This window comes from Tachyglossus aculeatus, chromosome 9 (assembly GCF_015852505.1).
Source record: "Tachyglossus aculeatus isolate mTacAcu1 chromosome 9, mTacAcu1.pri, whole genome shotgun sequence".
Classification (NCBI taxonomy): domain Eukaryota; kingdom Metazoa; phylum Chordata; class Mammalia; order Monotremata; family Tachyglossidae; genus Tachyglossus; species Tachyglossus aculeatus.
In genome coordinates, this window is record NC_052074.1 from 30,163,543 (window position 1) to 30,185,755 (window position 22,213).

Below are 22,213 nucleotides of genomic sequence, written 5' to 3' on the forward strand. Positions count from 1 at the left end.
TTGTACATATTTACTATATTAATGAGGTGCATATAGCTACAAAAGAGAGAAGCAGCGTGGCTGTGGCTGAGTGGAAAGAGCACGGGCTTTGGAGTCAGAGGTCATGGGTTCAAATCCCAGCTCTGCAAATTGTCAGCTGGGTGACTTTGGGCAAGTCACTTAACTCCCCTGGGCCTCAGTGACCTCATCTGTAAAATGGGGATTAAGATTGTGAGCCCCCCCCCCCCCCCCCCGGCCCCGTGGGACAACCTGATCACCTTGTAACCTCCCCAGCGCTTAGAACAGTGCTTTGCACATAGTAAGTGCTTAATAAATGCCATTATTATTATTCTCTGTGCCTGCTACCTCATCTGTAAAATGGGGTTTAAGATTGTGAGCCCCCCGTGGGACAACCTGATCACCTTGTAACCTCCCCAGCGTTTAGAACAGTGCCTTGCACATAGTAAGCCCTTAACAAATACCACCATTATTATTATATAGCTACAATTCTATTTGTTCTGACGATGTTCATTCATTCAATTCATTCAATCGTATTTATTGAGCGCTTACTGTGTGCAGAGCACTGTACTAAGCGCTTGGGAACTGCAAGTCGGCAACATCTAGAGACGGTCCCTACCCAACAGTGGGCTCACAGTCTAGAAGGGGGAGACAGAGAACCAAACAAAGCATATTAACAAAATAAAATAAACAGAATAAATATGTACAAATAAGAGTAATAAATCCGTACAAACATATATAGATATATACAGCTGCTGTGGGGAGGGGAAGGAGGGGGCTCAGTCTGGGAAGGCCTCCTGGAGGAGGAGGTGATTTGACACCTGTCTCCATGTTTTGTTTTCAATCAGTCAATCAATCAATCGTATTTATTGAGCGCTTACTGTGTGCAGAGCACTGTACTAAGCGCTTGGGAAGTACAAGTTGGCAACATATAGAGACAGTCCCTATTTTGTTTGTCTCCCCCTTCTAGCCTGGGAACCCGCTGTTGGGTAGGGACTGGCTCTATATCCCGGCTCTGCCACATGCCTGCTGTGTGACCTCGGGCAAGTCACTTAACTTCTCTGAGCCTCAGTTACCTCATCTGTAAAATGGGGGTTAAGACTGTGAGCCCCACAGGGGACAACCTGAGTCCTTGTATCTACCGCAGAGCTTAGAACAGTGCTTGGCACATAGTAAGCGCTTAACAAATCATCATCATCATCAATCGTATTTACTGAGCGCTTACTATGTGCAGAGCACTGTACTAAGCGCTTGGGAAGGACAAGTTGGCAACGTTCCCAGACTGAGCCCCTTCTTTCCTCTCCCCCTCGTCCCCCTCTCCATCCCCCCGTCTTACCTCCTTCCCTTCCCCACAGCACCTGTATATATGTATATATGGTTGTACATATTTATTACTCTATTTATTTATTTTACTTGTACATTTCTATCCTACTTATTTTATTTTGTTGGTATGTTTGGTTCTGTTCTCTGTCTCCCCCTTTTAGACTGTGAGCCCACTGTTGGGTAGGGACTGTCTCTATGTGATGCCAATTTGTACTTCCCAAGCGCTTAGTACAGTGCTCTGCACATAGTAAGCGCTCAATAAATACGATTGATTGATTGATTGATTGTATAGAGACAGTCCCTACCCAACAGTGGGCTCACAGTCTAAAAGGGGGAGACAGAGGACAAAACCAAACATACTAACAAAATAAAATAGAATAGATATGTACAAGTAAAATAGAGGAATAAATATGTCCAAACATATATACATACATACAGGTGTTGTAGGGAAGGAGGTAAGATGGGGGGGATGGAGAGGGGGAGAGGAAGGAAGGGGCTCAATCATCATCATCATCTATATGATGCCCAATTGGACTTCCCAAGCGCTTAGTCCAGTGCTGTGCACACAGTCAGCGCTCAATAAATACGATTGATTGACTGAATGAATGAATGAATGAATGAATGAATGAATGAATGAGTGAGTGAGTGGGAGAACTCACCGTTTCTGTCCCCGGCCGCCCCCAGGCCCGCATTGAGGCGTCCCTGGTTTCCAAGGCATCAGTGGCCCCGCCCCCTGGGGGGACGACTTCCGGTGACGGGCAGCGCCCGCGACCAATCAGGAGAGGGAAGGGGGAAACCCGGCCCCCATCCGCCCGTCTCCATGGTAACGGGGATTCTAGAGGGGACCAGCCGGTCGTTACTGGTCAGAGCGACCTCCGAGGCAGCAGGGGGCGCCCAGCCGCCGCTGCCCGGGCCTTTCCATTTTCGTCGCCCCCCCTCCTCCTGTTCCACTTGGTAGGGTCCGAGGCGCCGCGGGCGGGAGGGGAGCCGGTGGGCGATACCATCCGGGCGAGGCCCGGGGGGAGGCTCAGGGTGCTAATCATTCATTCATTCATTCAGCCGTAGTCATTGGTGAATGTGCAGAGCACTGGGATAAGCGCTGGGGAAGGACAAGGCGGCAACATCTACAGAAGGTCTGGCATCTGTTCAGCTCTTACTATGTAAGAACCACTGTGTTCTGGGGAGGATACAGTAATCATCATCATCATAATAATAATGGCATCTGTTAAACTCTTACTATGTAAGAACCACTGCTCTAACCGCTGGGGAGGATACAGTAATCATCATAATAACAATAATGGCATCTGTTAAGCTCTTACTATGTGCGACCCACTGCTCTAACCGCTGGGGAGGATACAGTAATCATAATAATAATAATAATGGCATTTGTTAAGCTCTTACTATGTGCGAACCACTGTTCTAACCGTTGGGGAGGATACAGTAATCATAGTAATAATAATAATGGCATTTGTTAAGGCGCTTATTATGTGCAAAGCACTGTTGTAAAAGCTGGGGAGGATCAATCATCATCATCAATCGTAATCATAATAATAATTTGGGCAAGTCACTTAACTTCTCTGGGCCTCAGTTACCTCATCTGTAAAATGGGAATTAAGACTGTGAGCCCCCCGTGGGGCAACCTGATTACCTTGTAACCTCCCCAGCGCTTAGAACAGTGCTTTGCACATAGTAAGCGCTTAATAAATGCCATTATTATTATTATTATTATTAAGACGCTTATTATGTGCAAAGCACTGTTGTAAAAGCTGGGGAGGATCAATCATCATCAATCGTATTTATTGAGCGCTTACTGTGTAGAGCACACTGTAATATCTGTATCTACATAGGTATCTATCTATATCTATCTATAGATAGATATAGATATATATTAAATATCTATAAAATAAATAGAATAGATATGTACAAGTAAAATAAATAAATAAAGGGAGTAATAATTATGTACAAACATATATATACGGGTGGATACAGTAATAATAATAGTGATGGCATTTGTTAAGCGCTTATCATGTGCAAAGCACCGTTCTAAGCGCCGGGGAGCATACAATAATAACAACGATGGCATTTGTTAATCAATCGATCGTATTTATTGAGCGCTTACTGCGTGCAGAGCACCGGACTAAGCGCTTGGGAAGTCCAAGTTGGCAACATCTAGAGACAGGCCCTACCCAACAGTGGGCTCACGGTCTAGGAGGGGGAGACAGAGAACAAAACCAAACATACTAACAAAATAAAAGAAATAGAATAGATATGTACAAGTAAAATAAATAAATAAATGGAGTAATAAATATGTACAAACATATACATATATACAGGTGGATACAGTAATAATAATGGCATTTGTTAAGCGCTTATCATGTGCAAAGCACCGTTCTAAGCGCTGGGGAGCATACAATAATAATAATGATGGCATTTGTTAATCAATCGTATTTATTGAGCGCTTACTGTGTGCAGAGCACTGTACTAAGCGCTTGGGAAGTCCAAGTTGGCAACATAGAGAGACAGTCCCTACCCAGCAGTGGGCTCACAGTCTAGAAGGGGGAGACAAACAACAAAAGCAAACATACTGACAAAATAAAATAAATAGAATAGATAGGTACAAGTAAAATAAATAAATAAATAGAGTAATAAATACGTACAAACATATACGTATATACAGGTGGATACAGTAATAATAATAATGATGGCATTTGTTAAGCGCTTATCATGTGCAAAGCACTGTTCTAAGCGCTGGGGAGCATACAATAATAATGATGGCATTTGTTAAGAGCTTACTATGGGCAAAGCACTGTTCTAAGCTCTGGGGAGCATGCAATAATAATGATGATGGCATTTGTTAAGTGCTTACTATGTGCGAAGCACTGTTCTAAGCGCTGGGGAGGATACTGTAATAATAATGGTATTTGCTAACAGCTTACTATTAATAATAATGATGGCATTTGTTAAGCGCTTATAATGTGCAAAGCACTGTTCTAAGCGCTGGGGAGCATACAATAATAATGATGATGGCATTTGTTAAGTGCTTACTATGTGCGAAGCACTGTTCTAAGCGCTGGGGAGGATACTGTAATAATAATGGTATTTGCTAACAGCTTACTATGAGCAAAGCACTGTTCTAAGCGCTGGGGAGGATACAATAATAATAATGGCATTTGTTAAGCGCTTACTGTGTGCAAAGCACTGTTCCAAAAGCTGGGGAGGATACAGTAATAATCACGATGGCATTTGTTAAGCGCTTACAATGTGCTTACAATGTACTGTTAGTGCTGGGGAGGGTACAGTAATAATAATAATAATGGCATTTGTTAAGCGATTACTATGTGCAAAGCACTGTTCTAAGCGCTGGAGAGGATACAGTAATAATGATGTCATTTGTTAAGCGCTCACTAGGTGCGAAGCACTGTTCTAAGCGCTGGTGGGATATAATAATGGCATTTGTTAAGCACTTACTATGTGCAAAGCACTGTTCTAAGCGCAGGGGAGGATACAATAATAATGGCATTTGTTAAGCGATTACTATGTGCAACGCACTGTTCTAAGCGCTGGGGAGGATACAGTAATAATCATGATGGCATTTGTTAAGTGCTCACTATGTGCAAAGCACTGTTCTAGCACTGGGGAGGATATAATAATAATGACATTTGTTAAGCGCTTACCATGTGCAAAGCACTGTTCTAAGCGCAGGGGGGGATACAATAATAATAATGGCATTTGTTAAGCACTTATTATGTGCAAAGCACTGTTCTAAGTGCTGGGGAGGATACAATAATAATAATAATAATAATAATAATGGCATCTGTTAAGCGCTTACTATGTGCAAAGTACTGCTGTAAAGCTGGGGGGGATACAATAACAGTAATGGGATTTGTTAAGAGCTTACTATGTGCAAAACACTGTTCAAATAGCTGGGGAGGATACAATAATAATAATGATGGCATTTAAGCACTTACTATGTGCAAAGCACTGTTCTAAAAGCTGGGGAGGATACAATAATAATAATAATAATAATAATAATGGCATCTGTTAAGCGCTTACTATGTGCAAAGTACTGCTCTAAATCTGGGGGGGTTACAATAATAATAATGGGATTTGTTAAGAGCTTACTATGTGCAAAGCACTGTTCTAATAGCTGGGGAGGATACAATAATAATAATGATGGCATTTGTTAAGCGCTTACTATGTGCAAAGCACTGTTCTAAAAGCTGGGGAGGATACAGTAATAATGATGATGGCATTTGTTAAGCGCTTACTATGCGCAAAGCACCGTTCTAAGCGCTGGGGAGGATACAATAGTAATAATAATAATGGCATTTGTTAGGCACCTACTATGTGCAAATCACTGGTCTAAGCGCGGGGGGATACAAGGTGATCAGGTTGTCCCCCGTGGGGCTTACAGTCTTCATCTCCATTGTACGGATAATAATAATGTTGGTATTTGTTAAGCGCTTACTATGCTCCAGGCACTGTTCTAAGCGAAACAAGGCGATCAGGTTGTCTCCCGTGGGGCTCACAGTCTTCATCCCCATTTTACAGATGAGGTAACTGAGGCCCGTTCATTCGGTCGTATTTATTGAGCGCTTACTGTGTGCAGAGCACTGTACTAAGCGCTTGGGAAGTACAAATCGGCAACAGAGAGAGACGGTCCCGACCCAACAAACGGGCTTACAGTCTAGAAGGGGGGAGACAGACAAGAAAACAAGTGAACAGGTGATTTGTTAGGCACTTACTACGTGCCAGGCACTGGATTGAGCCCCCCGGGTGGATACCAACAGATCAGGTCGGACACAGTCCCTCTCCCCATTTTACAGGTGATCTCTTTTTATTTTATTTTCTGGTATTTGTTAAGCACTTTCTCTATGCCAGGCACTGTAAGAATAATAACGATGATGATGATGGTATTTGTGCAGCGCTTACTGTGTGCCTAGCACTGTTCTAAGCACTGGTGTAGATACTATCAATCAATCAATCGTATTTATTGAGCGCTTACTGTGTGCAGAGCACTGTACTAAGCGCTTGGGAAGTCGGCAACACATAGAGACAGTCCCTACCCACCAGTGGGCTCACAGTCTAAAAGGGGGAGACAGAGAACAAAACCAAACATGCTAACAAAATAAAATCAATAGAATAGATATGTACAAGTAAAATAAATAGAGTAATAGATATGTAAATAAATAAAAACGGGGATGAAGACTGTGAGCCCCACGTGGGACAGCCTGATTCTTTCATTCATTCGTATTTATTGAGCGCTTACTGTGTGCAGAGCACTGTACTAAGCGCTTGGGAAGTCCAAGTTGGCAATGTATAGAGGCGGTCCCTACCCAACAGTGGGCTCACAGTCTAAAAGGGGGAGACAGAGAACAAAACCAAACAGACTAACAAAATAAAAGAAATAGAATAGATATGTACAGGTAAAATAAATAAATAAATAGAGTAATAAATATGTACAAACATATATCCATATATACAGGTGCTGTGGGGAAGGGAAGGAGGTAAGATGGGGGGACGGAGAAGGGGACGAGGGGGAGAGGAAGGAAGGGGCTCAGTCTGGGAAGGCCTCCTGATACAGGGTGATCAGGTTGTCCCCCGTGGGGCTCCCAGTCTTCATCCCCATTTTACAGATGAGGTAACTGCGGCCCAGAGAAGTGAAGTGGCTCGCCCAAAGTCACACAGCCGACAAGCGGCAGAGCCGGGATTAGAACCCACAACCTCTGACTCCCACGCCCGGGGTCCTTTCCACAAGGCCACGCTGCTTCTAAGCGCTGGGGTAGATAGGAGCTGATCAAGTTGGCCACAGCCCCTGTTCCCTGGCCTTCTAGACTGGAAGGCCCTTGTGGGCAGAGAATAATAATAATAATAATAATAATAATAATAATAGTAATAATAATCATAATAATAATGGCATTTGTTAAGCGCTTACTATGTGCAGAGCACTGTTCTAAGCGCTGGGGGGGATACAAGGTGATCAGGTTGTCCCAAGTGGGGCTCACAGTCTTCATCCCCATTTTACAGATGAGGTCACTGAGGCTCAGAGAAGTGAAGTGACTTGCCCAAGGTCACACAGCAGCCATGTGGCAGAGTCGGGGTTCGAACCCATGACCTCTGACTCCAAAGCCCGGGCTCTTTCCACTGAGCCACGCTCCTTCTCCAAAAAATAACAATGGCATTTATTAAGCACTTACCCTGTGCAAAGCACTGTCCCAAGCAAAGTGATGAGGTTGTCCCTCTCACAGTCTTAATCCCCGTTTTCCAGATGAGGTAACTGAGGCCCAGAGAAGGGAAGTGACTTGCCCAAAGTCACCCAGCTGACAAGCGGCGGAGCTGGAATTCGAACCCATGACCTCTCACCTGTTTGTTGTTCTAGCGTCCTCTCCGAAGCGCTTAGTACAGTGCTCCGCACGCAGGAAGCGCCCAGTTAATAGGGTTGGCCGACACGGGACGCCCCATCTTATTCCCCGTTTTACAGATGAGGTGACTTTCCAACCACCTTTTAGACTGTGAGCCCACTGTTGGGTAGGGACCGTCTCTATATGTTGCCAACTTGGACTTCCCAAGCGCTTAGTACAGTGCTCTGCACACAGTAAGCGCTCAATAAAGACGATTGATGATGATGAGGTTCCCCTTCCTTCCTCTCCCCCTCGTCCCCCTCTCCATCCCCCCATCTTACCTCCTTCCCTTCCCCACAGCACCTGTATATATGTATATATGTTTGTACATATTTATTACTCTATTTATTTATTTTATTTGTACATATCTATTCTATTTATTTTATTTTCTTGGTATGTTTGGTTTTGCTCTCTGTCTCCCCTTTTTAGACTGTGAGCCCACTGTTGGGTAGGGACCGTCTCTGTGTGTTGCCAATTTGTACTTCCCAAGCGCTTAGTCCAGTGCTCTGCACACAGTAAGCGCTCAATAAATACGATGGATGATGATGATGATGAGGTTATTCTCCTTTTCAGAAGAGAGGGCAAATGATTCAGATCCAGAACTTGCTGATCGATTCCCTGCTGGGGACCAAGCACGTGGAGAACGCGGCCATCGTCAAACTCCGGGACCAGTGTGTGTGGGTCACCTCCCCCGGTTTTAACGTAAGTGGGGGCCGGGGAAGGAAAAGGGGTCCCTTTAAATAATAATAATAATAATAATGGTGGCGTTTATTAAGCGCTTGCTATGTGCAAAGCACCGTTCCCTTTAAATAATAACAATAATAATGGTGGCGTTTATTAAGCGCTTACCATGTGCAAAGCACCGTTCTAAGCGCTGGGGGGATACCAGGTGATCCCATGGAGGGGGGGGGGGGCTCACAGTCAATCCCCATTTTACAGATGAGGGAACTGAGGCCCAGAGAAGTTAAGTGACTTGCCCAAGGTGACAGGTGGCGGAGCCGGGATTTGAACCCAGGACCACCGACTCCAAAGCCCGGGCTCTTTCCACTGAGCCTCGCTGCTTCTCTTAGCTGTCTTTAATCCAACACGATCCTTTCCAAAAGATGTTTCACGCGGAGCCGTTTCCCTCCTCCTCCTCGGACTGGGTAGGTAGATGTTGGTATATGGTATATTGTAGTTATATGTTGCCAACTGGTACTTCCCAAGCGCTTAGTCCAGTGCTCTGCACACAGTAAGCGCTCAATAAATACGATTGGTGATGCTCTGCACACAGTAAGCGCTCAATAAATACGATCGATTGGTTGATTGTCGACTAGGTGACCTCCAGGGATGCTCTCGCGCTCATTAATGCCGTCACGTCCAAGTCAGCGCAGGTACGACGGGAAGGGCTCTACTTCAGAGGGAAGGACTATAAATGCGTCCGAGCGGATGAGTATTCCCTCTACGCCAGAAGGGTAAGCGAGCGTGATTTGGGGAGCCCTGGATTTGGCGGGACTGAGACGGGGAGTCAATCGATCCATCAGTCAATCATATTTATTGAGCGCTTACTACGTGCAGAGCACTGTACTAAGCGCTCGGGAAGTACAAATTGGCAACATATATCTCCCACATGAGATTGTATCCAACCCAATTTGTATCCACCCTGGCGCTTAGTTCAGTGCCTGGCACCTAGTAGGCGCTTAACCAATACCACAATTCTTCCTATTATTATACGCACTTCACCCTCACCCCCACAGCACTTACGGACATATCTGTACTTTATGTATTTTTAAAGTATTGATTCATATTAACGATAGACTAATATTAGTATTAGACTGTCGTGAGACAGGTTAGTTTTACCCTACTGATGATGTAGCGAACTTGTACTTCCCGAGCGCTTAGTACAGTGCTCTGCACACAGTAAGTGCTCAATAAATACGACTGAATGAATGAATGTTGGGTAGGGACCGTCTCTATATGTTGCGAATTTGTACTTCCCAAGCGCTTAGTACAGTGCTCTGCACATAGTAAGCGCTCAATAAATACGATTGAATGAATGAATGTTGGGTAGGGACCGTCTCTATATGTTGCCAACTTGTACTTCCCAAGCGCTTAGTACAGTGCTCTGCACACAGTAAGCGCTCAATAAATACAATTGAATGAATGAATGTTGGGTAGGGACCGTCTCTATATGTTGCCAACTTGTACTTCCCAAGCGCTTAGGACAGTGCTCTGCACACAGTAAGCGCTCAGTAAATACAATTGAATGAATGAATGTTGGGTAGGGACCGTCTCTACACGTTGCCAACTTGTACTTCCCAAGCGCTTAGTACAGTGCTCTGCACACAGTATGCGCTCAATAAATAAGCACTCAATAAATACGAATGAATGAATGAATCAGGTTGTCCCACGTGGGGCTCACAGTCTTCATCCCCATATTTATTTATTTACATATCTATCACTCCATTTATTTTACTTGTACATATCCTATTTATTTTATTTTGTTAATATGTTTGGTTTTGTTCTCTCTCTCCCCCTTCTAGACTGTGAGCCCACTGTTGGGTAGGGACCGTCTCTAGATGTTGCCAACTTGTACTTCCCAAGCGCTTAGTACAGTGCTCTGCACACAGTAAGCGCTCAATAAATACAATTGAATGAATGAATGTTGGGTAGGGACCGTCTCTATATGTTGCCAACTTGTACTTCCCAAGCGCTTAGTACAGTGCTCTGCACACAGTAAGCGCTCAATAAATAAGCACTCAATAAATACGAATGAATGAATGAATCAGGTTGTCCCACGTGGGGCTCACAGTCTTCATCCCCATATTTATTTATTTACATATCTATCACTCTATTTATTTTACTTGTACATATCTATTCTATTTATTTTATTTTGTTAATATGTTTGGTTTTGTTCTCTCTCTCCCCCTTCTAGACTGTGAGCCCACTGTTGGGTAGGGACCGTCTCTAGATGTTGCCGACTTGTACTTCCCAAGCGCTTAGTACAGTGCTCTGCACACAGTAAGCGCTCAATAAATACCATTGATTGATGTAGCTAGCTCTCTTCCTCCCTTCAAAGCCCCACTGAGAGCTCACCTCCTCCAGGAGGCCTTCCCCGACTGAGCCCCCTTTTTCCTCTCCTCCTCCCCATCCCCCCCGCCCTACCTCCTTCCCCTCCCCACAGCTCCTGTATATATGTTTGTACAGATTTATTACTCTATTTATTTTACTTGTACATCTTTACTATTCTATTTATTTTGTTAATGATATGCATTTAGCATTAATTCTATTTGTTCTGATGACTTGACACCGGTCCACATGTTTCGTTTCGTTGTCCGTCTCCCCCTTTCTAGACTGCGAGCCCGTTATTGGTCTCTGTATGTTGCCAACTTGTACTTCCCAAGCGCTTAGGACAGTGCTCTGCACACAGTAAGCGCTCAATAAATAAGATTGAATGAGTGAATGAATATTAATGTCTGTGTCCCCTTCTAAACCGTAAGCTCATTCATTCACTCCTTCGGCTGTGTGTATTGAGCGCTCACTGGGGGCAAAGCACTGTAGTAAGCGCTTACCACTGTTGTGGGCAGGGAATGTGTCTGCCAACTCTGTTGCGTGCTTAGTCCGGTGCTCCGCACACAGGACGTGCCCGATAAATCCCACGGATCGATTGATTTGCTATTGATATAATATATACCGGAGACGTGTAGCATTTGTGTTCCAAAATCCTCACGCGCTTCTGGTTCTGTATTGAACGCACACCGAAAGTTAACCGACATCAATTCCGTTCTGTCTTCAGGATAACGAAGGTGTGGTGGTCGCAAAAACAGACAAGTACCTTGTGGTGGGTACTTACAACCAGTTCATGTATCCCAGCGTCTGTGTGGAGGCCGTGGAGAAATTGGGTAAGATGATCCTTTTAGACTGTGAGCCCACTGTTGGTCTCCATATGTTGCCAACTTGTACTTCCCAAGCGCTTAGTACAGCGCTCTGCACACAGTAAGCGCTCAATAAATACGATTGATTGATTTTGCAAGTCTTCACCAAACTCTCCTATCCCTTAAGCTTTCCCTCTCCTTTTCTCTTCGCCTCACTCCCACTTGGTCCGTGGGTGTCAATCGAGTGCTCGGCGGTCAATCCATCAGTGGTATTTGCTGAGTACTTAAAGTCAATCCATCAATGGTATTTGCTGAGCGCCCATAGAGACGGTTCGCAGGATACCGATACTTCACATCGCAGGTTGGTATTTTATTCAACAGGCATGTCTCAATCAGCCCTTTTGAGCCCAGTTAACTGCACTGATGACGTTGTCAAGTTTACCATTAAATTGAGAAGCAGCGTGGCTCAGTGGAAAGAGCCCGGGCTTTGGAGTCAGAGGTCATGGGTTCAAATCCCTGCCCCGCCAGTTGTCAGCCGTGTGACTTTGGGGCAAGTCACTTCACTTCTCTGGGCCTCAGATCCCGCATCTGTAAAATGGGGATTAAGACTGAGCCCCCCCGGGGACAACCTGATCACCTTGTATCCTCCCCAGCGCTTAGAACGGTGCTTTGCACATAGTAAGCGCTTAATAAATGCCATCATTAACCTTTTCACCCACAGCGCACGCACCCATTGTATGTATTGCATCTTAGTAAAAATATACTGTGACTGAGATACTGACTTCTCCCTTTTCTTGTAAAAATGAAGAAGCCTGCTACCACCTTGTCTCCCTTTTATTTTAGAGCTCTGAGAAGCGAAAAAAAATCGACTACAGGGGGTACAATAGATTAGACCTCAGTGACAAAACAGAAACTGGGATTACGATTATTCTTGACTTAAAAACACTTTTTACACATCACTTACATATTCGTATATTAATGCTTTCTGCTCAGGCTATGTTGCCTTTTCTAATGGGTAGCCCAGTCATAAACTGTTAGAGCCCCATAACTTGCCAACAAGTTGCTTTATACACGTCTGAACTCTGTATAAACACATCTATTGTTGTCTTTGGTCCTCAGAGAAGATGCTACTGGTGTTGAAATTCATATGCGTGGGTCTGAAAAAGCCAATTCAGGACTCAGTCTTGATCTTATTCTGTTTAATTTATTGATGATGTATATTTATCTATAATTCGATTTACTTATATTGATGCTATTGATGCCTGTCTTCTTATTTTGTTTTGTTGTCTGTCTCCCCTCTTCTAGACTGTGAGCCCGTTGTTGGGTAGGGATCATCAATCAATCATATTTATTGAGCGCTTACTGTGTGCAGAGCACTGTACTAAGCGCTTGGGAAGTACAAATTGGCAACATCTAGAGACAGTCCCTACCCAACAGTGGGCTCACAGTCTTAAAGGGGGAGACAAAACCAAACATACTAACAAAATAAAATAAATAGAATAGATATGTACAAGTAAAATAAATAAGTAAATAGAGTAATAAATATGTACAAACATATATACGTATATACAGGTGCTGTGGGGAAGGGAAGGAGGTAAGATGGGGGGATGGAGAGGGGGACGAGGGGGAGAGGAAGGAAGGGGCTCAGTCTGGGAAGGCCTCCTGGAGGAGGTAAGCTCTCAGTGGGGCCTTGAAGGGAGGGATTGTTTCTATCTGTTGCCGAATTGTACTTTCCAAGCGCTTAGTACAGTGCTCTGCACACAGTAAGCGCTCCATAAATACGATTGAATGAATGAATGAATCCCACCATTGCACATATAGAGGTTGCCCTTGGTTGTGCTGTCATGACTGCTGTGTTCCGCATCTGCGGAGACCAGTTGAGTCTTAGAGGCTTTTCACCTTTTTAACAAAGAAGCCTGGTGACAATACACACGGGTCGAACAGATGACCGATTTGTCCAACGCACTCCTCTTTTCCTTACGTCTCTTAGCCAAGACTCAGCTCAGGGGTGAGTCGTCGAACGGCCAGTCCACTTTTCAGGAGTTTTTTCAGTTGATGAATTTATCAAACCAACCTTGGGTGAGTGGATAAATTGTATCAAAAATGACGCTCCCTGGGCATATGGGCAAGCAGTGCGGACTAGGGGAAAGAGCACGTGCTTGGGAGTCAGAGGATCCGGGATCTTATTCCGGTTCCGCCACATACCTGCTGGGTGACATTGGACAAGACACTTCTCTCTGTCTCCGTTTCCTCATTTGCAAAATGGGGTTTCAATCCCTGTTTCCTCGGTCTCGCTCAAACCGTGAGCCCCCTGTGAGACCTTATTATCTTTTATCTAACCCAGTGCTTAGTAAATAGAGAAGTGGATGAGAAGGTCATCGTCATCATCACAGTGCTTGGCAGGGAGTAAGTGCTTAACCAATACCACAATTATTATTATTCAAAGTCTGGTTATGATTCTTCACATTAAAAGATGTGTAGGTTTTCTATTTCTTCTGACATCTTGATGATTCAAGAAAAACAACTAAGTCAGTCAGTTGTATTTATTGAACACCAACTGCATGCAGAGCACTGTACTAAGCACTTGGAAGGGTACAGTATAACAATGAAACAGACACATTCCCTGCCCACAATGAGCTTACAGTCTAGAAGGGGAGACAGGCGTTAAATATAAATAAATAAAATTACCGATACGTACATAAGTGCTGTGGGGCTGCTGCGGGAGGGATGAATAAAGGGAGCAAGTCAGGGCGACGCAGAAGGGAGTGGGAGAAGAGGAATAAAGGGGTTAGTCAGGGAAGGCCTCTTGGAGGAGATGTGCCTTCAATAAGGCTTTGAAGTTGGGGAGAGTAATTGTCTATCACTTTTTACTCTAACAAATTCAAACCCGTTCCATAAATTAAGTTGTAATTTTTTTAGTATCTAACCACTGCTGCCTGAGAAATCGAATCTATGTTGTCAAGATTGTGAATACCCATAAAAAGTCTTTTTGTTTTCCCTCTAGCTGACTATTTTAAGAAAAAGAAAAGCTAAGTAGGCAAAGGACTTCAAAACCGATCGATCCCCTGAGGACTGCTGTTCTATAAGAAAACAATGGCTATTTAGAAGTTTCCAAAATTGAGTCAACTTGCGATAACGAGAAGGAAGAATTTGGATGAACGGTAGAAGAGCTTGAAAGGAAGGTTGAGGTAAAATGTGCCAACTGGAAATTCCCCATCTCATAAAGACCACTTCTGGAGAGCATAAATCACCTGGTTTCCGTCCGTGAGAGTGAGGCGATCGCTTATCTTTTCAAGGGCCTGAGAAATATTTGAATGATTCTTAAACTCCGCCAGTTGGGCTGTCTGTGAATGCTATTGTTTGTCGTCATTCAAAAATTCATATTTTAAAATGCGTCTCTTATTGGTACAGTTGCACAGGATGCTTGGGAGTTTGTCTCCTAAACTTAGGGAATCTCCAGGCTGATTTCCCCAAGTGAAATCTCTGTCTTTTTCTGCCTCAGATTAGAGTTGACGGCCTCCCACTTTGGAGCAGAGGTCGGTTTCAACTGTTTTCACATTCCACTTCCCGGTTCGGAACACCCAAGTCCACACATTGGAAAAACAACCAGAACGATCCCCTACAGGGACAGGGAGAATGTCACATTTCCCATCATCCCGATGCCAACTAGTCTAAACAGAGGAGTCATTCATTTTGGGGTCTTTGCTATTTGTTAAGCGCTTTTACATGCCAAGTACTGTACTGAGCACTATATCGTACTCTCCCGAGCGCTTAGTAGTGCCGTGCTTACGGTAAGCGCTTAGTAAATATGATTGATTGATTGACTGAGGTCATCAGGATGGACATAGTCCCTATCCCCACACGAGTCTGAGGCGATTGCCCTCTCCCGTCTCCTCCTCCCCCACCCTACAACGCCCAGGTCGATCGATGATCGATGATCAGTGGAATTTATTGAGTGCTTACTGTGTGCAAAGTGCTGTGCTAAATTCCTAGGAGAGCTCCATAGAGGGGGCAGACCCAAACCTTTGCCCTTAAAGTGCCTGCGGTCTTGCTGGGGAGGCCGGCATTAAAATGAATTACAGATAGAGAAGCAGCAATCAATCAATCAATCGTATTTATTGAGCACTTACTGTGTGCAGAGCATTGTACTAAGCGCTTGGGAAGTACAAGTTGGCAACATCTAGAGACGGTCCCTACCCGACAGCGGGCTCACAGTCTAGAAGGGGGAGACAGAGAACAAAACAAAACATATTAACAAAATAAAATAAAATAAAATAAACATGGTGTGGCAAGGCCCTTATCAATCAATCAATCAATTGTATTTATTGAGCGCTTACTGTGTGCAGAGCACTGTACTAAGCGCTTGGGAAGTCCAAGTTGGCAACATCTAGAGACGGTCCCTGCCCAACAGTGGGCTCACAGTCTAGAAGGGGGAGACAGAGAACAAAACAGAACATATTAACAAATAAAATAAAATAAACATGGCATGGCAAGGCCCTTATCAATCAATTAATCAACCGTATTTATTGAGTGCTTACTGTGTGCAGAGCACCGTACTAAGCGCTTGGTGGATAGAGCAAGGGCCTAGAAGTCAGAAGGTCATGGGTTCGAATGCCGACTCCGCCACCAGTCTGCTGTGTCACCTTGGGCAAGGCACTTCACTTCCCTGGGCCTCAGTTAATTCATCTGTAAAGTAGAGATTAAGACTGTGAGTCCTCTGTTGGACAGGGACTGTGTCCAACCTGATTACCTTGTATCTACCCCAGCACTTAGAACAGTGCTTGGCACATAGTAAGTGCTTAACAAATACTGTTATTATTATTATTATTATTATTATTATAGGTGAAGCAGTAGAGTCTAAGGATTTGTACATAAGTGCTGTGGGCATGCGGGGGGAGGACCTAAGAGCTTAAGGGGTATGGAACCAAGGGCACAGGTGACCTAAAACAGAAGGAAAATAGGGGGAGGAGATGAGCGATAAGTCAGGGAAGGCTTCCTGGAGGAGATGCGATTTAGGAGGGCTTTGAAAATGGGGAGAGTGGCCATTTGTCCGCTACGAAGACATTTGTCCGCTTCTCCGCTACGGAGAAGCAGCGTGGCTCAGTGGAAAGAGCCCAGGCTTGGGAGTCAGAGGCCATGGGTTCTAATTCCGGCTCCGCCACTTGTCAGCTGTGTGACTTTGGGCAAGTCACTTCACTTCTCTGTGCCTCAGTTCCCTCATCTGTAAAATGGGGATGAAGACTGTGAGCCCCCCATGGGACAACCTGATCACCTTGTATCCCCCTCAGCGCTTAGAACAGTGCTTTGCACATAGTAAGCACGTAACAAATGCTATTATTATTATTATTATTACGAAGGGGCGGGGAATTCCAGGCAGCAGGGTGGCGTGAGTGAGGGATTGATAGAGAGATGAGAGCAAGGCCCAGTGAATAGGTTGATGTTAAAGTAGCGACGTGTGTGGGCTGAATTGTATTGGGAGAGGAGTAAGGCTAGGTAGGAGCGGGAAGAGGAGTTTCTGTTGGACGCGGAGGTGGATGGGCAACTATTGGAAGGTTTAGGGGAGTGGGGAAACGTGAAGAATTACTCATTTAGAAAAATGGACAGGCGAGGGGAAAGGCTGGAGGCAAGGAGGCTGGCCCAGCTCCTCTTTTTGTCCCTTCCTTTCTCTGAACCCCTGTTCTCTCTCTGCTTTATCTTTCTCTGTTTCCATCTTGCTGTGTCCCAACCCTCCCTCTCCCTGCCCCGCCCCTGTATGTGTATGTGTGTGTATATATATATATATACTACAATAATAATAATGATGGCATTTATTAATCAATCAATCAATTGTATTTATTGAGCGCTTACTGTGTGCAGAGCACTGTACTAAGCGCTTGGGAAGTACAAGCTGGCAACATATGTAGAGACAGTCCCTACCCAACAGTGGGGTCACAGTCTAGAAGGGGGAGACAGAGAACAAAACCAAACATACTGACAAAATAAAATAAATAGAATAGATAGGTACAAGTAAAATAAATAGAGCAATAAATATGTACAAACATATATACATATATACAGGTGCTGTGGGGAAGGGAAGGAGGTAAGATGAGGGGGATAAGGGGGAGAGGAAGGAAGGGGCTTCCTTTATTAAGCTCTTACTATGTGCAAAGCACTGTTCTAAGTGCTGGGGGGGGGTACAGGGTAATCAGGTTGTCCCACGGGGGGCTCACAGGCTTCACCCCATTTTACAGATGAGGGAACTGAGGCCCGGAGAAGTGAAGTGACTTGCCCAAAGTCACCCAGCTGACAATTGGCGGAGCCGGGATTTGAACCCATGGCCTCTGACTCCAAAGCCTGGGCTCTTTCCACTGAGCACGATATATATATATATACAACTGTCTATCTTTCTGCCTTTCTTGCCTTTTCAGCTCTGGTCATTAACCCTAACTCTCCGACCCTTAGTTTAACTGGACTTAATAGTCTATTCGATTTCAACTCCAGGCCTCACTAAGCCCCAGTGTGTTCACCACTCTTTCCAAGTGCTGCACGGACCAGAAATCTAGAGGCTCACCTGACCTGACTCCCGACCCTCTTGCCGAGCCTAAAAGAATGAAAACCTTCACACTTCAGCGGGATGGGGTCAGAAATGGGGGAGAGGAGGGGAGGGGGGGGGGGAAAGGGATAAATGATGGGAGAAGGGAGGAGAGGGGATGGGGAAGATGGAAGGACGGATGAGTGTGAGGGGGAAAGGAGCCAGGGGCACTTCCTCCTCCACTGCCACCACCTCCTTCCTCGTCGTCGTCGTCGTCGTCGTTCTCCTCCTCCTCCTTCTCCTCCTCCTCCTCCTCCTCCTCTGCCATATCCAGGCCCTGTGGCAACCTGGCTGAGGACAGGCACATTTCCTTGGGGTCACGGCTTCTGCTCAGTGGAAGTACTTCTGGCTCTGGGTAATAATAATAACGGTATTTGTTAAGCGCTTACTATGTGCAAAGCACTGTTCTAAGCGCTGGGGGGGATACAAGGTGATCAGGTTGGCCCACGTGGGGCTCCCGGTCTTAATCCCCATTTGACAGATGAGGGAACTGAGGGCCAGAGAAGTTAAGTGCCTTGCCCAAGGTCACACAGCTGACAAGTGGAGGATTCGGGATTCGAACCCATGACCTCTGACTCCCAAGCCTGTGCTCTTCCCACTGAGCCACGCTACTTCTCCTGAATTGGGCTGCCTTGGCTGTGTCTCCCGGGGCCAACCAGGCCCTTGTGTCTGAGTCCATGTGAGCGTCACCCCCTCCGTCCCCCCGCAGCCAGGGCTGGGACGGGCACTGCTCTAGGTGGGGAAGCAGCCTGGGAGCCAGAAGGTCATGGGTTCTAATCCTGACCCCGCCACTTGCCTGCTGTGTGGCTTCGGGCAAATCACTTCTCTGGGCCTCAGTCACCTCGCCTGTAAAATGGGGATCGAGACTGGGAGCCCCACGTGGGACAGGGCCTGCGTCCGACCCGATTTGCTTGTACCCACCCCAGCGTTTAGTACAGCGCCTGGCACGTGGTAAGCCCTTAACAAATACCACCATCATTATTAGTGGAAGTATTATTGAGAGGGGCGGGGGCCCGCAAGATCTGGGCACCTCGGGAAGGAGACTGAGGCATTTCCGCCCGTTCCCAATTTACCTCAAACTTTCAGCCCCTTTCCCGGTCGCCACGGGGTGGGCGGCAGCAGCCGGGAGCCGGTGCTTGCCCTCGGACCGGGTCTCCACTTCCCCAGCATTGCTTCTTCACCCCCGCAGACCCCTAAACCTGCAGGTCCCCCATGGTCGCGCCCACCCCCTCCTCACCGGTACCCTGAAACAGCACCAAAAGAGGAAGAAGGCGAACGAGCGCGTGCGACCTGGCCTGATCGCTCATTCAATCGTATTTATTGAGCGCTTACTGTGTGCAGAGCTCTGTGCTAAGCGCTTGGGAAGTTGGCAGCATATAGAGACGGTCCCTACCCAACAGCGGGCTCACGGTCTAGAAGGGGGTGGTCATTAAGGCATGTAATTAGTCACCTGGGGCAGCCCTCGGCGGGCACAGCCGCCACCTTGGAAGTGTTAAGTCACTTTCTGTGGGGCGGCACTTAAAACTTTGCCCTCGGGAGAAGCAAGACGCGCTAGGGGCAACCTTGCGTGGACCCGGCTACCGCCCGCCTCTGTCTTCAGTCTTCCCTCTTCCCCTCTGGAGCATGCCGCCGTGGCACACGTCTACCAGTCCTCCGATCAACTCGGATGCAGGTGAATGTCTCTCTAGGAACTGAAAACAATGTCCTGAATTTGGGACGTTTATCCTCCTCATCATCAATCGTATTTATTGAGCGCTTACTGTGTGCAGAGCACTGGACTAAGCGCTTGGGAAGTACAAATTGGCAACATAGAGAGACAGTCCCTACCCAACAGTGGGCTCACAGTCTTAAAGGGGGAGACGGAGAGCAAAACCAAACATACTAACAAAATAAAATAGAATAGATATGTACAAGTTAGAGTAATAAATATGTACAAACATATATACAGGTGCTGTGGGGAAGGGAAGGAGGTAAGATGGGGGGGATGGAGAGGGGGAGAGGAAGGAAGGGGCTCAGTCTGGGAAGGCCTCCTGGAGGAGGTGAGCTCTCAGCAGGGCCTTGAAGGGAGGAAGAGAGCGAGCTTGGCGGATGGGCAGAGGGATTGGGGGCATTCCAGGCCCGGGGGATGACGTGGGCCGGGGGTCGATGGCGGGACAGGCGAGAACGAGGTACAGTGAGGAGATTAGCGGCGGAGGAGCGGAGGGTGCGGGCTGGGCTGGAGAAGGAGAGAAGGGAGGTGAGGTAGGAGGGGGGCGAGGGGATGGACAGCCTTGAAGCCCAGGGTGAGGAGTTTCTGCCTGATGCGCAAGTTTCTGCCTGAAGTTTATCACTTCAGTCCAGCCCAAGTGCCCTCCAGGCAACAGGACTAGCATCAGCCCAGGCCAAAGCGGGCACCGCCTGGGCACACAGCCTTGTAAATTTCAGGTTTGCCTGCAGCCGCCCCAACCAAGTTCCTCACACCCGTCCTTACAGGGCTACTCTTTCAGTCTCAAAAGAGCTGCGATGGATTGAAAGGAGGCGCCTTCAACACACACCCTTAGATTACTCGTACTTTTATTGTACATTTCCAAGGGCCTAGCGCAGACCTAGGAATTCAGCCGGTGCCCAGAACACTGCTCTGCAAGTAAAAGTTGCTCAGTACAGTGCCCTGCATGCAGAAGGCACTCAGGAAATGCCGCTGATGGAGAAGCAGCGTGGTTAAGTGGAACGAGCAGGGGCTTGGGAGACGGAGGTCGTGGGTTCTAATCCCGGCTTTTAACTTCTCTGTGCCTCAGTTCCCTCGTCTGTAAAACGGGGATTCAGACTGGGGATTCAGACAACCCGATAACCTCGTATCTATCCCAACAGTTAGAACAGTGCTTGGCACATAGTAAACGCTTAACAAATATCATTATTATTATCGTTATGGGACTTGAGCCGATCAAATTGGAATTGCACGGATTGCTCTCGAGGAAGAATTTGCCACGGTGTTAGTGACTGTAAAGGCAGCATTGATTCGAAGGGTTGTACTTTTTTATGATTTGGAGAAACAAATATGATTTCAATGTAGTAGTAGCAGTAATTGTAGGGCTTCGCACATAGTAAACACATAACAAATGCCATCATCCTTATTATTACTTATTAAAATACAACTTCAAAGAATTTACAAAAGGAATGTACTAAAAATCATGAAGAGAAGCAGCGTGGCTCAGTGGAAAGAGCTCGGGCTTTGGAGTCAGAGGTCATGGGTTCAAATCCCGGCTCCGCCAATTGTCAGCTGTGTGACTTTGGGCGAGTCGCTTCATCATCATCAGTCGTATTTATTGAGCGCTTACTGTGTGCAGAGCACTGTACTAAGCGCTTGGGAAGTACAGATGGGCAACATATAGAGACAGTCCCTACCCAACAGTGGGCTCACAGTCTAAAAGGGGGAGACAAAACCAAACACTTCACTTCTCTGGGCCTCAGTTCCCTCATCTGTAAAATGGGGATTAAGACCGTGAGCCCCTCCATGGGACAACCTGATCACCCTGTAGCCTCCCCAGCGCTTAGTACAGTGCTTTGCACATAGTAAGCGCTTAATAAATGCCATCATTATTATTAATGGGCTGAATATCCCTTGAGCTGAAAAGAGTTTTTCTTCAGAACATTAACAATCACCAGGTTATATAATAGATCATGTTTTGGCAAACGCAACTTCCTAATGCCGTATTTGCCCAGGGAGAGGTTCCTCGTGAGCAAAATGAACAATATTTAAGGTGAAAAGGACAAATTCAGTCACGGCTCTCCGGGGGCAATGTGTCAGGATGCGGAGGGGCCGGGGGTCATGGAAGGAGATGAGCCGAGGCAAGAAACAAATGCTAGGGGAGACGTCTACATCGGGACGTGGGTTCTAATCCCGGCTCTGCCACTTGTCTGCTTGCTGTGTGACCTTGGGCAAGTCGCTTCACTTCTCTGGGCCTCAGTTACCTCATCTGTAAAAATGGGGATTAAGATCGTGGCCCCCATGTGGGACAACCTGATCACCTTGCACGTACCCCAGCGCTTAAAACAGTGCTTGGCACATAGTAAGAGCTTAGCAAATACCA

At 46.2% G+C, this 22,213-nt stretch overlaps 1 protein-coding gene across 9 annotated transcripts in view; it reads left to right on the plus strand.

Annotated features, from left to right (window-relative positions):
• The window catches only part of TP53I3 (tumor protein p53 inducible protein 3), a 41,573-nt gene that overhangs the window by 1,236 nt on the left and 18,124 nt on the right, over nt 1–22,213 (plus strand). For 2 of the 9 annotated variants that reach the window (XM_038751023.1, XM_038751022.1), the window contains exons 2-4: nt 8,295–8,423; nt 9,038–9,175; nt 11,497–11,602. In XM_038751023.1, coding sequence (XP_038606951.1) covers nt 8,307–8,423; nt 9,038–9,175; nt 11,497–11,602 — 361 coding nt within the window. In that variant the 5' untranslated portion in view covers nt 8,295–8,306. Of the gene's footprint in view, nt 1–2,201; nt 2,275–2,420; nt 2,481–8,294; nt 8,424–9,037; nt 9,176–11,496; nt 11,603–14,579; nt 14,823–22,213 lie in introns of those variants that run through there. The other 7 variants (XM_038751029.1, XM_038751019.1, XM_038751026.1 and 4 more) reach the window with 7 other exon arrangements.